This window comes from Haliotis cracherodii, unplaced genomic scaffold, assembly GCF_022045235.1.
Source record: "Haliotis cracherodii isolate W230 unplaced genomic scaffold, xgHalCrac1.p SCAF_3, whole genome shotgun sequence".
NCBI classification, from domain to species: domain Eukaryota; kingdom Metazoa; phylum Mollusca; class Gastropoda; order Lepetellida; family Haliotidae; genus Haliotis; species Haliotis cracherodii.
Genome location: NW_027266286.1, coordinates 43,263,509 through 43,280,231, shown reverse-complemented (window position 1 = coordinate 43,280,231; position 16,723 = coordinate 43,263,509). Strand labels below are relative to the sequence as shown.

General features: G+C 37.9%; 1 protein-coding gene across 1 annotated transcript in view; it reads left to right on the top strand.

Moving 5' to 3' along the window:
• LOC139475986 (androglobin-like) overlaps nucleotides 1-16,723 on the top strand; it is a 105,527-nt gene that overhangs the window by 49,074 nt on the left and 39,730 nt on the right. Inside the window, exons 3-11 of the mRNA XM_071259212.1 lie at nucleotides 2,519-2,563; nucleotides 4,038-4,136; nucleotides 4,902-4,982; nucleotides 7,520-7,729; nucleotides 9,690-9,829; nucleotides 10,321-10,410; nucleotides 13,572-13,698; nucleotides 14,589-14,715; nucleotides 15,523-15,597. Of these exons, the coding sequence (XP_071115313.1) occupies nucleotides 2,519-2,563; nucleotides 4,038-4,136; nucleotides 4,902-4,982; nucleotides 7,520-7,729; nucleotides 9,690-9,829; nucleotides 10,321-10,410; nucleotides 13,572-13,698; nucleotides 14,589-14,715; nucleotides 15,523-15,597 (994 nt within the window). The remainder of the gene's footprint in view (nucleotides 1-2,518; nucleotides 2,564-4,037; nucleotides 4,137-4,901; nucleotides 4,983-7,519; nucleotides 7,730-9,689; nucleotides 9,830-10,320; nucleotides 10,411-13,571; nucleotides 13,699-14,588; nucleotides 14,716-15,522; nucleotides 15,598-16,723) is intronic.

Below are 16,723 nucleotides of genomic sequence, written 5' to 3'. Positions count from 1 at the left end.
TACGATTTACAGTACATGTCTATAGTCTGGTGTCATAAGTTATTGGAAGCAAAGAGATTCCAATCTGGCTAAACATAAGAAATGCCGACACGTTAAGTGACTACCAAAGCTGAAAAGGCTGAAAAAGCAGACCTCAATTATTTGACTTAGATGAGTAAATAAAGGGAAAAAAGCACCCCCTTTTTACCCCCCTCTTTATCAAATTGAACATCTCCTAACATCAACACACAGTATCCTGTACTTATCTATTCCTGAATAAGTTGGTGGTTATGTTTTATACCATGTATGTTGATGAAGTATTTTGAACAGTTTCAAAAGGTGTTGAAGTTTTTTATGAAAAACTTTGAAAGATAACTTCAAATCGTCCAGGCACATTTGCCTGTGTTTACTTGCAAGTGTCAACATAAAAGTGCCCCCACTTGGAGCTGACGCAGTGTGATTTAACTGAAACACTGCCCAATGCGGCTTCTGAAACATGAAATACTCACTGGATGGAAGTATACTATATAGAGACGATTTACATTGTGTAACCTGTCTCGTGGGCCCTTGCACAAAGTGATTGAGTGGCTGTGACAAGTGTATGTCTGTGTGGAATTATGGGCACTACGGTCACTTTCTGAACCAAGTGGCTAAAGTGAGTCGATGGATTTCATGTGCATACATTATGATACATATACTTCTGTAAAAGAAAATCCTGTTTTAAGTCTGTAATTTGTATTTTGTTTTGACTTATTCAGATAATGAAATACATGCACTCTTGCTTCTTATTCCTACAAGTAAAACTGTCTTTCTCCACACTTAAACGTAGCTTTATGATATCTGCAGTGCAGAGAATACTTGCATGATGCAGTGTCTGAAACAACTGCTTGTCCATTATTTCAGGCTGCAAGAAATTTTCCTTAACTGTCTTATGAGCAGATAATTTTACTACGACTACTTACGTATTTTGTATTCGGTTTTATAATAACTTCTTGTAGATTCTTAAGTAATTACTGGCATTATTTCAACTGTCTCTATTTTTTGGCGTTTTTTTTCTCAATATTTTTATCATGCCTGAATGGAGGCAGGTAGCTTTGAAGATGGGCAGGCAACACTTATGGGTCACCTGCCCGACTGTCATGTTGGGTTTCGAAATTATTTCAAACACTGGTGAAATGAGAATCTTCAGTTTTTGCCATTTATAAAGAACTTGATAACCAAAGCCTCCAATGGTGATTATCTCATATTTTCTTAGTGGAATCAAGTTATCATAAATATCTATTTCTATCTTAAATTCCTGAGATATTGCAAGATGTTTGCAGTACAACTGTTTCTATTGAAAACAAGACCATGTGAATCAAGTTCCCTGCAATCGTTATGTCACACTGTCCTAGCTGTGTGGGTACATTGATTGGACACCATGTATATATTATTCCATGTCAAGTACACTACATGTGTTCCTGAACAAATGCTATTTTCCCATACTCTTAATCTCACAGATGCTATATCAGATCGTTTCCGTGACTTGGAATTCTTTGAGTGCTGTGTATATATATTTTATTTCAGGATTAATTGATTTGAGAAAAATTCATATACTGATTTTTGTAGTGTATTTGTAAGGATGATGTCATTGGGTTGTTAACAGGGTACAAGTATACATAGTAGACGAACTGTAGCTACATAGTAAAACTGTTTCATTGCACAAAACCGTATTTGACATAATTAGCGACCAGGGCGATATTTGCTAATATATTGGCGAGTGAACTATCCCAATTAGCACCCCTTCCGATTGATCAATGTACATAAGACTTATATATTCATATAAAATACACACTCGTTTGTTATATACACCCCTAATTTTGGGAAATTAAATCCTGGAAAAATATATCTGTCGTATATAAACATTCCAGGAATTTACGATCTTTCAACTCTGTCTTTTTCACCACAATAATTTTCTAATAAGAGCCCCCTATTTCTAATTTTGAGAATGCCCTGGGCGCTTATTACGTCTAATATGGTAAATGCAGGTTTGATTTCCAACATAGCCAGGTAGCTTAAGCATGTGTAGCTTGCTGCCGTCACTACTAGAATGGTGTCTATACTCACTCACTTTTGTGTGTTGGAGGATACAGTGATAGCATGTTCACATGTCTTATGTGAAGAAAATTATCATATTCTCCTCGTAATTTTGTAATGAAAATTTGAAAGCAAAGCAAACATTTGGATTAAATAATAATTTCAGTATATGTTCGCAAGTGAAGGACACATATTGCCATTCTAAAAAAACCTAATTAATGTGGAACTCTTTTTTAAATTGAGGATTTATTTACATTTTAGAAATTAAAACTCATGATTTTTTTCGAAGACAGTTTAATTTGGCACAATAATAAATTTTGGGGTAACTGTCTAAAACTGAAACCTGAAGATATTGGCAAGTGAAATGTTTATTTCATGCTGCTGTGTGTTATGACAGACACTGTCTAGATCAACATTATGTTAGTATCAGCGAGTACAACATTTCTTTCCTTTGTTTTGACAGGAGGCTGCGCGGAAAGATGATAAGAAAGGGAAATCTCCTACAGCGGTGAGTGATTTCCAATTGCCATTGATTGAGTCACGACATTGCCTTGTGATCATCATCAAGTGCTGTTTGGATATAGGATGTTATCATCCAGCGGTAGAAACTAACAGTTTTCGTCCACGAGTCCTAATAATGATAACATATAGTAAAACCCTTACAAACAGCAAATTTTGAGTAGTCCTTATGATACCTTAACTATTGGGCAGATTGTCAAGGGCTTCAGGATTGGTGACAATTTCTAACCCTGTTATCCTGGATATCTCGAAATCATATTGATTGAAATTCATTATACAAACAGTCCATGACCTATGTTACAAGGTTAGACTTAAACCCAAAAGCTTTACTAGCCGGGGTAAAGATAAAACGCCCTTGTAAAATTAGTATAAAATCAGGTATATTATTCCATTTGATACTTCAAAATTGACATGACTTTTTCAAAAAAAATCTTGCGTATGAAAACATTTATCCATTGCCAACACATTGCATAGGACAATGGCCGTCGATAAACCAGTAGAATTGTATATGTTCCATATCATAACAACAGCTTATCAAACATGATCTATCAATCTATTTCAGAACACACACAATTAAGTAAAACACACACTCGTCACTTTGTCTATGGTCACGCAATCATCAGACACAAAAATTAGCGGACTCTCTTGTGTTGAACAGTGTCAACTTGTCTTCAGCTAAATATGGTGGTATGATAAGGAACTACTTCAGTGTGGTTCTGTTTGCCATGAGGTTATGCCAGCAGGCTCGTTTCAACCAGTAAATCATTACTGGTGAAAATGATTACAGATTGGGGAAAATGAAAAAATGATAGCGAAAGAGAGGGGTTGGCAAAAATTTCAGAACTATGATTTTGAGGTAAGGGGGTGGAGTAGGGGTGTGGGGATCAAGGAAAAATGACACAATTCTATTTTTTTCAAATAAAAACAAATTGAACATGAAGAAAAGAAAAAAGCAGTTAGCAATATTATGCATGATCTTTTTTTTCTTTCATATTTATATATACATATTTATTTTGAAGTTTAAGCGATTTTCGATGATTTGATTGGTTTATTTGCTGATCACATGACCTGTTCATTTTTCAACAAACTTCAAAAAGTGACGTTTTCAAAGTATAAATATCACCTTTTTACTGTTTACACTATTTTTGACCAGAACTGCCTTCCAAAGGGAATGGTCTGTCGTCTTCATTTTCTCATACTCTTGTTGTTTATAGTTCTCTGTTACTCCTGTCATGCAAGCTCCTTCCTTTACAGTATGCCAGTGAAATACATAAAAAATGAACTACGGTTTGTGTTTTTATTGAACATTTACTTGAAACTATTAAATTTTAATTAATTGCAGAAAAAGAGACACACAGTCTGTGACATGTATTTGATGTCCTGATTAGAGTGTCCTTCAACTGCTTGTCATTGTGTCGTGCATAGTGAAGTCTCGTTTATTTCATATCATCAATTTCATTTAGGCACAACATCTCTTTGATGACCCGGACGGTAAAATTGAAATGCCGCCATCGCTCAAAGTGGATCATTGGAAGCGACCACACGAGTTCATTGCCGATAAGGTATGTTTACATCGGAACTGTCTTTGGGGAATATTTAATGGTCTTAGTGATTTGGATTGCTGAAAATTATGGGGAAATCGTTGAGAACAGAGTTAATGAAGAAGAAAATTAATTGTTCTGTGTGCTTTATGATTTAATCAATAAGTGAGATTTAGCATGAAGAATGAATCTTACGTCAAGACAGATGTGTAGGAATATAATTGAAAAGAATAGAATATTGATTTACTGTAACGTCAAGAATTACAGTAAAAATATGTATTGCCTAATTTTGAGTCTATTAGTATTGGCATGTAATGTATTTAGTAATTAGTATTACTGTATATGACATTATAAGCGCCCAGGGGTTCTCAAAATTAGAAATATTGGGCTCTGAGAATGTTATTTTGGTGAAAAACAACAGAGTTGAAAGATCGTAAATTTCGTGGTTTATGCTGACAGCCTGAAATGTTTATATACGACACATACATTATATTTTTTAGAATTTAATTTCCCATGATTAAGGATGCATATATCACACATATTATACACGAATAAATAAGACTTGTGTACATTGATCAATCGGAAGGGGTGCTAATTGGGATTGTTCACAAGCCAATATATTAGCAAATATCGCCGTGGGCGCTTTTATGAGCGGGGCACTTATTACGTCGAATACGGTAGTATGTAATGACATATGATATATTAATGGGAATGATAAAGTTTTTTTTATTTACTTTGCTTGCCTGCATTATCAATTAAGACTTATTATCTTTACAACTATTTCAGATATTAAACGTTGTTGACCAGGAACAAATTGTCAATGGCTTTGATCTCATCTCCCCTAATGAACATTTACACGAGAGTGAGGTAAGTCGAAATGTTGAAACTTTGTGGACAATGGGAAATGTCAGGAATAATGACGGTACTTTGGTGATGATAAATAGAGGACATGTCTGATGTCTTGGAAAATAAACATCTTTGTCTCATTAGTCAACGAAAAAGTGCCACAAGGGATTTTTGTAACTTTTCTCCTCAAATAGATGTGATAAACGTGACAAACATGGATGGTAATTATCATTATGTTAGACATTATTGAGTCGATAATCTGTTTGTAATTTTGATAATGGTTGGTCATGCTGATTGATTTGTTACAGAAATATCTTTTTGATGTATTTGAATGTAACTTTAAGAAGAACTTAGAACACCGTAGTCATGACCTACAGTTTTAATATTTTGAGTTTTTGTACACAGTACAAGGTAGTTTATAAATTATTGAGAAAAAATTTGAGTCCGAACATTTGTTTTTTCAATTGGTCTATCAGTGGTGGTCAGTCTGTTTAGTCAGGGAAAATGAAAATAAAGTGTTTAAAATATCTTCAAAACATTTATCTGTTTAACATTGGGGTTTTTTTTGGTGTTTAATAATATTCCAACTATGTGCTGTTGTTCTATAAATAATCACATGTGTACCAGACAATCCTGTGATTGACATCAAGATCCATGGATTTGTTTCGAGTATTGCGGTTGTTGTGAGTATCTAATGGTTCGAAATGTTTAAATTTCAAATATAAATTTTCTGGGCACTTAATATTCTGTAATATCTTTTCATCAAATCAGTATGTCTGTAAATTCATGCTCAAAAAAGGAAATTTTTGCAAGCAACTATCCAACATACATGCTAATATCGCCACAGAAATATCATATGGCAACACCTTGAAAGTCAAAGCATTTGTGGAATTACCTGAAATCAAGATGTTTCTTCTTAGCTTAACAATATGCAGTGGCATCTGGATGGTTCGAGAGATTACTTGGTAATGGCTTTATTATCATTCAACAGGACTTTAATAGGGAACCAGCATTGTTCTTCACTGTCAAGGGATTACATGTAACCTTTGATGTAATTACTGGGTACATCCCCATGTCATGAAATAAGCCGGGAGCTGAATGTCATATCATCTCAGTGGTGGATGAGACGAAGGAGTAACAGACATCTGGGCCAACTGTGAGGTCTGATTGACATGGGTATTGAGTTGTCTGCAAGATCATTATGAAAAATCCTTGTGTGCTTGCTTAATTGAATTTAAACGTAAGAAGATTAGCTTGATCATTTGTTTGGTATTGCTGGGATTTGGATTAAATTGGGTGATTATCTCTGGTCATCGCCAGCTGAGCCTTGGTTAACCTTTTCCTCAAGAAGATCTTCATTGATTGTACTTTTAATTATTTGACTTTTCAATGGAGTGTTGATGAAGTTGGTTTGATAAAATTTAATTAACCGTTTTCAGATAGTAACAAATATTGATCTGTAATTTAAACAGTTTATCCACTTCCTTTGTCTTCATGTGCAAATGATTATTTAGACAGTTTTTAATGGGGATTATGATTATAATTTCTTGATTATTCCCAGGTGTTTAATCTAGATCCTGTGGTCTGTTGGTAAGAGTGTTAAATCCCGATCCTAGGGTCTGTTGGTTAGTGTGTTAAATCTAGATCCTGTGGTCTGTTGGTAAGAGTGTTAAATCTAGATCCTGTTGTCTGTTGGTAAGAGTGTTAAATCTAGATCCTGTGGTCTGTTGGTAAGAGTGTTAAATCTAGATCCTGTGGTCTGTTGGTTAGTGTGTTTAATCCAGATCCTGTGGTCTGTGATTCGTGTGTTAAATCCAGATCCTGTGGTCTGTTGGTGAGTCTGTTTAAGAGAATTTCTTGTCGTGCTTGAGGTGAAAATCTATAAACACTAGAAAATATATCTTGACTAGATACTGTGTGAATTGAATCACAAATAATGAGGAACTATGAACAACATTTCTTCTAAAGTTCATGTAAACTCAGTTGTAAGAGATCTAAATGCTAGTCGTAAGAGCAGACTGAAAGGATTTTCAGGTGACCGTTTCCAGGCTTATTGTTATAGCACATGTACAACAGCATGGTGCTTTGCTTATGCTCGTCAATCACTGGTTTCTTTTGACCATACTCCTGTATTTTGAGGGGGGCATGATATTGCTGGAATATTGATGACTGCAGTTTAGAACTATGTAGTACTTTGATGAAAATTGTATATATATATTCACTCACTATTGTAATAAGGAGTTAATATCCTATAGGGGGGCACGGGTGGCCCAGTCGTCTAAGGTGCTGCGATTCGCTGTGCAGAGTTGCGTCCCTTGGGCACGCCAGAAACCTATGATTGTGGGTTTGAATCCCGATTCTCCCAGATTATGTTTCTAGGTTTGTCAGCACCTTACCCATGCTCGTGGTTTTCACTGAAGTGGTAAACATCCGAGACCTGCATCACTTCGGGCTTTCCTCCCACATTAAGCTGACACGCCGTGATATAACTGGAATAATGTTAAAAGCGGCGTTAAACCCAACTCACTCACTCACTAATATCCTGTACTTTTTTCCAGTTAATGCGCTACATCATCAGTCAGATCTCGGCTCTATGGGAGATGAGCGCTGTGAAGGCGCCAGATCCTGGCAGCATGATGCCTGGAGAGGACGACACTCACACCTGGAAGCCATGGGAACACATCTATGCTCTGTGCAAGGCTGGGAAAGGTCCACACCTGCCGCTGTATAACTCTCACGGGAAATACGCTGTCAGATTGTACTGGATGGTAAGCATGGTGCTTCTTGCAGCCTTTGATATCCACACTAGATGGCGAGCTCAACCTGACTACATAACTGACAGAAAGCAGGGCTTGATTTGAGGAAGTTGATTTTACTTGCACCTGGTGCATGTTGATATAACAACCTAGTCGCACGTGACAAAACCAGGTGGCGCCATGTACCAGGGCTGGGACGGTTAACTAGGGTACTCGGGTCGGGTGGGTACTGAGTAGGACGCGGGTACCCACAGGACTACCCGGACCCGTGGTTCGTCACGTGATTATATTGTTTAATGGCAAAAAATATCTAGAACTCTATGGTTACACTATTAGTGACAAATGATCACATTTCTTTCCGACTATGCACACATTCCATCTGACTTTATGTGTTTGCATAAAGATAAAACTTCAGTCAACTTCAGTGTATGCATGGCCAGATAATTTTATACGTGTATCTAAATACATTTTGACAGGAGTACGGTCAAACGTTTCCAAATCGGACATTTTGTACCTATCTCTTGAGACCTAGAGTGGGTATCCGGGTAGGGTCGGGTAATAGGGGGTAGGGTACCCGGGTAGTAAATTTGGACTCGTCCCAGCCCTACCCTGTACCCATCAATGTATCAAAGTTGAAACACATGCACATGATGTGGAAGTATTCACAGTTTGATGACATCAAGCCCCAAAAAGCAACATAAATTACCCATTAAAAAAGAGATTATTGATTTGGTAAATACCTTAGAGGCCATTAATATATTCAATATTGATGTGTGGACTGTGAAGTAATAGTCAGGCACAAATTTGAAAGATTTTTCAATAATAGGTAGCACTTATGCACGTTTTATATAGTTAAATCGACCCTTGGAAAGTGTAAACATTTTTGTCTTGTTGAAGCAGGACAAGCTAGACTCTGAGGACTAGTGAAATATGATTTACCTTCATCCTCAAGATTCGTCTTTAAAAAATACCCCGATTTTAAGATGTGAAATTTGATAAAGCTCGATGTGTATTTCTGTACAGACGAGTCACAGTGTAAGCTAAAAGGCATATTAACAGGAGTCATATGTATACGTCTACTTTTGTGCAAATTTATGCTGGAATAAAAATGCTTATAACAGGAAGTGATAAGTACTTGGTTGATCGTTCATTTCAAGTTCAACCCTCGGGCACCTGTAAGGACTATCCAAGTTTTCTTTACAGTTTACATTGTTAAATCGTTCACCATATGGATTTTATTAGCAGTTGATTACTAGACAAAGGCACATCCGAGTCAAAGGGGCCATCTCAGTGGGTGACCTTTGTGAGGGTTGCTCTGGGGCATATCCCTATCTTTTACAGGCCGTAGGGTTGCCTTAGGATTATTGGGCAGAGTTATAACTTTTTTAATTTCTAGGTTTGCTGTAGCAATTAGACATGCCGTAGCCATGCCGTAGAGCGGTTACATGGCGACCATATGTCAGGCATACGGTGGCCTTGCGGCTGCCCTGTGCAGCGGTAGTGTCAGTCTGGCCGCATGGTCAACCTATGGTCCCCCTGTGGCCCCCTTGCGGCTACCTTGCATCTGCCTTGGTATTTGTCAAAAACCTACCGCCACCGCAGGGACGCCCTATGGCGACTGAGCGTCATCACTTCAAAGTCCATATGGCAGCCACAGGTTTTCTGCCTCCACAAATTCAAAATACGCCATCCAGCTACCCCTATATATGTGACTGCCATAGTATGTGACCATGGGAATGCTGCAGGAGCCCTGTAATTGCTACTGGCCGTAGATATTTGAGACTCCACGGCCGCAAATGTGACTGAGGCATAATCTGGGAGCCTTCCAGACAAATCACAATGTATGACATGTAGGCATGAAAAAACTTGCTTAAATACAATCATAACTCTGGTTGGATGGTATGATTTCTAGGCTTGAAGTCCTATCTGACTGTTTGTGTGTCTACCAATCAGTTCTGTGTTTATTGTACAGGGTTGCTGGAGGAAGATCTATGTGGATGACAGCCTTCCATTTGACAGTGAGGAACGTCTGTTGCTCCCGGCAACCACGATACAGGAGGAGCTCTGGCCTATGTTGCTTGCTAAAGCTTTGATCAAAGTTGCATCCCTTGAGTGAGTAGTTTTTCTTGTCAATTGCTTTCAAATCAGTTTTTACCCTCTCCATCATGTTCTGACAAACCCTCTACAGAATGTGTGATGTTGCTCTGGCTATCAACCACTAGTTTTAGCCTGGACTCAGTTATCGCAGGTCGCTGAGATGTCTGAACTAGCACATAAAGCTAAAAATAATAATAGTCTTGGTTCTCAGGCACTGCCTACATCATCATAAAGTTCATTGCATGTTTCGTTTTTGTTTCCATTTTCAATTTTTTTTTGTGCATTGTGTTTAAGTATTAGGATTTTTATATTTTTTTTGAAAATGGAAAAAAGAACAAAACGTGCAGCAGACTTTATGATGATGCGGGTGGTGCCTGAGAACCAAGACTATTATTTTTTTTAGCCTAATATCAATAGACCTTTCTCACAGACTGCTGACAGCTATATATTGGAAACTAAAATAAAAAAATATTTTCTCTTTGTCTTAGTTTGATTCTATTTTTCAGTTACACTGGTGGCAGCAACAGTTGTGAGTTTGGCGACTTCAGCGTCGTCCACTGTTTGAATGGTTGGCTTCCTGAGACCATCCCTCTGCAGTAAGTAGCACCCTGCTAGTCCACCTGGACTCTCTACATCCGCACGTCTGGAGCATGTCTAGAGCACGTCTATCATAGGGCTTTATTCCTCATTTAGCACAGGGTCAGACACGACTATACATGAATACATAGGTGTGATTAGACTGCTAGTTTGCTACAGTGGACTCTGTCTAAACAGGCATCATCAAGGACTGGCACAAAATGTTGCTTTAGACAGTGCTGGACTAGTCAGAGTTTTTCAAAAGGGAAAAAAGGGCAAAGACAGAAGCATGTGTACTTTAAATTTGGTCAGAGTGTTACTGGGACTAGAAAAAATGCTGCTTAAGGCTTAATAAATTAAAATAATTGGTTCTCAGGCAATGATTTTTTAAATTGTATTGCAGGCGGGCGGTGTCATTTAAAAAAAATAAAAAATTTTGGACACTTAATATCATGTAACCAAATGAAATGTTGTGTTCAATGAACCTAGGAAAGGGCCTCCCTACATAAATGTATTCCTTGATGAGTCTAATAATGGACTATTTGACTACTGTTGGACTTAGAATATTTAAGGACTTTTTTGTTTTTCTGAAAATGGAAATAAAAACGAAACGTGTAGTGGACTTTGTGAAGATGGGGACGGTGCTTGAGAACCAAGATTATTATTTTTTTTAGCCTAATGAAAAGTGATGGAGAACTCAGATGCAGGTTTAGACACAGTTAGGGCTAGCTGTCGATATAGATAATAGAGATCAATAATCGCTAACTAAATATCGATCAATTATCGATAAATATCGGTGAAGCAAATATGCAAGAAAGTCCCGAAAGAACTCAACTTACCACGGGTGAGCAGTGTCAAATTTATACATGGATTACTTTGTGGACATTTGAGATACAACAAAAACTGTTGCTTTCCGTCTTCAACAATTGAAATGATTGACAATAACAAGACTGTTTCGGTAAATCTAATCTTTATCTCATCATAATTCGGGGGCGGTCGGGTAGCCTAGTGGTTAAAGCGTTGGCTCGTCACGCCGAAGACCCGGGTTCGATTCCCGACATGGGTACAATGTGTGAAGCCCATTTCTGGTGTCCCCCGCCGTGATATTGCTGGAATATTGCTAAAAGCGGCGTAAGACCCCACTCACTCACTCATCATAATTCTGATTATCAATCTTTTTAACCAGCCCTAGACAGAGTCCATTCTATAACTTCTCACAAAGCATTCATAGGCAATATTTCACTTACAAGTGAGAACAAATGAAAAACTATCTATGTCCCCCCAAAATATGTATCCAAATTTGCTACACTAGTAAATGATGGCATTGAAAAGTGAATATGTTCAAAAGGCGTAAACTTAGTCTTTGCCCCAAACTTAAAATGAAACTGATTGTATTTGTTTTAATTATTGTGTCTAACCCTGAATTATTTTGCATGGGCACTATGCACTTTGCTTTTTATATATATTCCATATTCCAATATATTATTTTCTCATAAGACTGCTGGATGATAGTTCAGCCTTCAAAATTCATGCTTGTCCACTAGCCCGAGACTACTAAATTAGGCTGAGGACAAGTTAAAATACAATGATGGTAGTCCTCATTGACTAGTAGCATTTGAGGTCTATAATTCTTAACCAGTTCTCATTGCTTCAAGTTTTGCTGCAAATTGAAACTAAATCAAACTGAAAATGTAAACAGAATATGTAAACATGGTAAACACTTTGTCTTGTTTATCCAAGACTAGCCACAAACTCTGAGAACCAGTGAAATAAGGTTTACAAAAAAAATAACAAATTTCCCAGGCTGTAATTGTCACCCGTTAGAAATGTCTCAATACCCAGTAAGTACTTACTTGTCCAGCAGTCTGTGGTACAAGGTGGTGGATTAAGCATAAACATTGGTTCTGGATATCTACTATTACTGTTTGTGTATGTTCATTATTATACAAGGAAATGTAATTCTATGGGAAAGGTATAATATTATTGGGCTTGAAATTAAATTTATATCAATGTTTGAAGGACAAATGTTGTTCGTTTATGTGATTTTTAGTTTTCTCTAAAACCTGAGTAAATTGTAAAAAGTTACCTGTTCGTTTAATTTTTGACTATTCCATGACTTTATTTCATATTATCATAAGTTACAACATATTTTATCTCTTTCAAACAGTTCATTTTCTATGTGTTTGCAGGCAAAACATTAATTAATTGTAGTATGTCTATTTTATTTGTTAAAATATTTTCTCAGGTTTTATTGAATGTTTACCATAACTATTCACGTCTTATAAAATGTCAGTGTTAAAAAATACTGAATTCTAGAAGTTTGTATAAGATTTAACCTATTGTTTTCTGATGAAATAAATTTAGAAAATGCTGTAATAATGAAACAAACAATTTGAAATATATTGTTCTTCTTTTAAAAGGGCTATAAATTTTTCTCAAAATGATTCATTTGAAAACTGACATTTTGAAAGACTCTGCTGTTACACTCTCACTAACAAATATACCAGTCTGTCACCATGCACTATCCCTCTGTTCACCACCTCTGATCATCACAGAAACTTTATGCACCCCAAATCTCTCAGCGTCTCCAACTGTGACCCGTGTCTGCAGCCTGATCGTCCCTCTGCGGCTGTTAGAGCATCGCCTTTAGTCACTGCTAGTCAAGTGCTAGAAAAGTATTTTGAGCTTAGCATGCATCCAAGCAAGTCTGCAGCAGATGCTCAAACTCGCCCCTGCAGTAAGAAACGGGATGTCAGGCAAGGCTGTTGTCTCTGTCCTATCTCTTTTATAGTTACAAGCTTAAAATTTTAGCAAATTCACATTTTGCATCTAAAATATATGAATTTGTGAAACTTAATATTTACATTTGTATATTAAACTATAAAATCATTATAAAAGTTTAAGTGACAGATGTTTATAAGTGTTTGACATGTCTATGTATATTTTTTTTAAGGTTACCATTTAATATAAGGATATATGGTTTTCATTGTTAGTAAATGTACCCTATGTAAAGTAATTTGTATGTATTTCCCACATTCTCATTATTTATTACATTGCATATCCCTCTTAAGGTAAAAGTAATTCAGTTTGTGTAAGCATTGCCATTGTGATTATAATTATGTTGTATGTGCATTGTACTAGTATATGTAAGAAGCCATGTTCATGTGCCTGTCTCTCGCAGATATGGTCATATGAGTGAGGTGTGGGATCTGCTCCGTGTTGCACTACCAGAGTGGAAACTGCCGGAACAGGACTGGGAAAAAGAAGCCACACAAGAAACCATCAAGAAAGACCCAACTACACCGGTAGTAAGTTCATTGGAATTCACTTTCTTTTTGCTTTACCCTGTGTGGGACCACATTGAAAAAATTCCTTAATCCTTGAAATTATGTAACAACCCCAAAACAGTTCTTCTAATATCCAACAAATATCTATGATAAGCTTTGATAACCATAAATACAAGACAGCTGTAGGACAATATGCATTAATAACCTCAACGAGTATGTGACATACATCCAATCTCATTAAAATCGGATCTTAGATGTCACTACTGCAAAACAAAGATCTGAGGGCATCCCATTAGGGGTCACGTCAGAATTACCTTTCATCCGACCAATCACCGTGTCACTTACCAGATCAGGAAAGTGACAGTCGGAATGTGTTTTCTAATCATGCAACCTTGAAAAATTTTAATTGGGGTATTCCGAATGATAGTTACGGGCTTAATGGCTGAATCCATACAATCTAGGCCATCTTTATTACCCATTCCAAAATGCTCTTTTGATCAGTTTTCAAATTTATAGTCGAGAATTTGTCAAATACGTTTCGAAGCGTAGTCTCCAATTTGAAACTAGTGTTGTAACGCATGAGAAAGCTGCCTTCTGATTGGCTAATGTCCATTTCTTGTCAGTCATTCCATTGTTCGGTCAAAGGTCGGTCTGACGTGACCCGTAATGGGATGTCCTCAGATCTTTGTTTAGCAGTAGCAAGAACTAAGATCTGATTTTAATGAGATTGGACATACATCTAAAGTCCATGTTGTAATACATTATGCGATACCATTTTGCTGTAGGGAGCCTGAAATGCACAGATTACAGACTCTATGTTGCCATGACCGCGGGGTATATATTTTACAGTTGTACCCTGCTCTAGAATGGAAATTTGTCCAAACATTCACTGTGATTGTTGTGATGCCCAGGAGGCCCAGAAGGATGAGAAGTCGGAGAAGGATGCAGTCACCAAGGAGGTGAAACCTGAGGCCAAGGAGAAACCAGGGGAAAAAGGGAGCAGCAAGGAGAAACCCCCCAAAGATGGCAAGGACAAAGGTACCTAGCATATAGAGAAGGTGATGGGGAGACAAGGGGGTAACAATTGGTCTATGTAAATAATTTGAAAATGACACACATCTTTTTAATATATTTAATTTGAATCACCTTTTAAAATTCCTGAATTTGTCCTTAGTATGCATAGAGAGGTCCGTGGGAATGAGGTCCATTTATGTGATAGTGTATCAAGAAACCCTGTACAAATTCTGTTAGCTTTCTGCATGGAAACATCAACATCAATTCATTCCCTCACTCACTCACTTTCTCACTCGGGGGGCACGGGTGGCCCAGTCGTCTAAGGCGCCGCGATTCACTGTGCAGAGTTGCGTCCCTTTGGCACGCCAGAAACCTATGATTGTAGGTTCGAATTCAGGTTCGCCCCGATTATGTTTCTAGGTTTGTCAGCACCATATCCGTGCTCGTGCGTTTCACCGAAGTGGTAAACGTCTGAGACCTGCATCACTTCGGGCTTTCCTCCCACATTAAACTGACACGCCGCGATATAACTGGAATACTGTTAAAAGCGGCGTTAAACCCAACTCACTCACTCACTCACTTTCTCACTCACTCACTTGTTCATTTGTTCACTCAGTCTGATGCCACACCCAAATATGGGATAATTCCCCACCAGAACAAAGCCGTTGTCATTACCAGTTTTTAGGTTGGAGCATGAGTGGTCAGGCTGTTCCGACATCAAGCTGACACACTTTCAAAAGTAAATGAAATATTGTTCAAAGTGGTGTGAACCCCAATTCACTCACTCATGCACTCTAGTTTTAGTATGAATGTCATGTGAATGTCCTGTAGATAAAGGCAAGGAGGACAAGAAGGACAAGAAGGACAAAGACAAGGACAAATCCGACAAGGACAAGGACAAACATAGTGAGTTATTGTGGTTCTTAGATCCCATCATGGAATCTTCTACAGCAAGCTTTGATGCAGTGTTCATTCTTGATCTTTTCGTCTTTGTATTATAACAAGTGTATGAAGCAAAACGTTAGGGCTGGGACGACTCCAAATTTACAACCCCTGTACCCACCCCCCTAATATCCGACCCTACCCGGGTACCCACTGTAGGTCTCAAGAGATGTCCGATTGGGAAACGTTTGACCGAACTCCTGTCAAAATGTATTTAGATACATATATAAACCGATCTGGTCACGCAGCCACTGAAGTTAAGGAAAGTTTTATCTTTATGCAAACATATAAAGTCAGAAGGAATGTGTGCATAGTCAGAAAGAAATTTGTCGCTTATTGTGTAACCATAAAGTTCCAGATAATTTGCTATTAAATAATATAATTTTAGGGTCCAGGTCCAAAGGGTCCAGGTAGTCCTGTGGGTACCCGGGTCCTACTCAGTACCCACCCGACCCCGGTGCCCGAGTTACCTGTCCCAGCCCTACAACAAGTGTCAGATATGTCCCCCATTATAGTGCATTGGTGCCAATACGAGAGTAACGTAACATTGATCTACATGCTTCAAATACTGATATCGGTTATAAGAAGCAAGCAATGTGCTCTATGCAGCAAGCCCTATCACTGTGACTTCCTCCCAGGGGTGGTCCAGTCATCTAAGCTGTGAAGAGTTGTGTCCCTTGGGCAGGCCAGAAATCTATGATTGTGGGTTCGAATCCTGGATCGCCCCGATTATGTTTCTAGGTTTGTCGGGACCATACCGGTGCTCATGGGTTTAACCAAAGTGGTAAACGTCTGAGGCCTGCATCACTTCGGCTTTCCTCTCACTTTAAGCTGACCACCGTGATATAACTGGAATACTGTTAAAAGTGGTGTTAAACCCAACTCACTCACTTCCTTGTTACCTCTCGGTATAGAGTGCAAGAAGCTAGTCATTGCTGTGAGGAGTGTGGCTACAAAGTGTCGAAGTAGATGAAACATTTCAAGTACCTGAATTGTTGAGCAGACTATTTGTTTAGGTTTTTTTTCACTTGTAAGTTGTGGAGTCGTTAGCCTATGCTAACATTGGTGAAGTTGGCATGATGGGTAATCA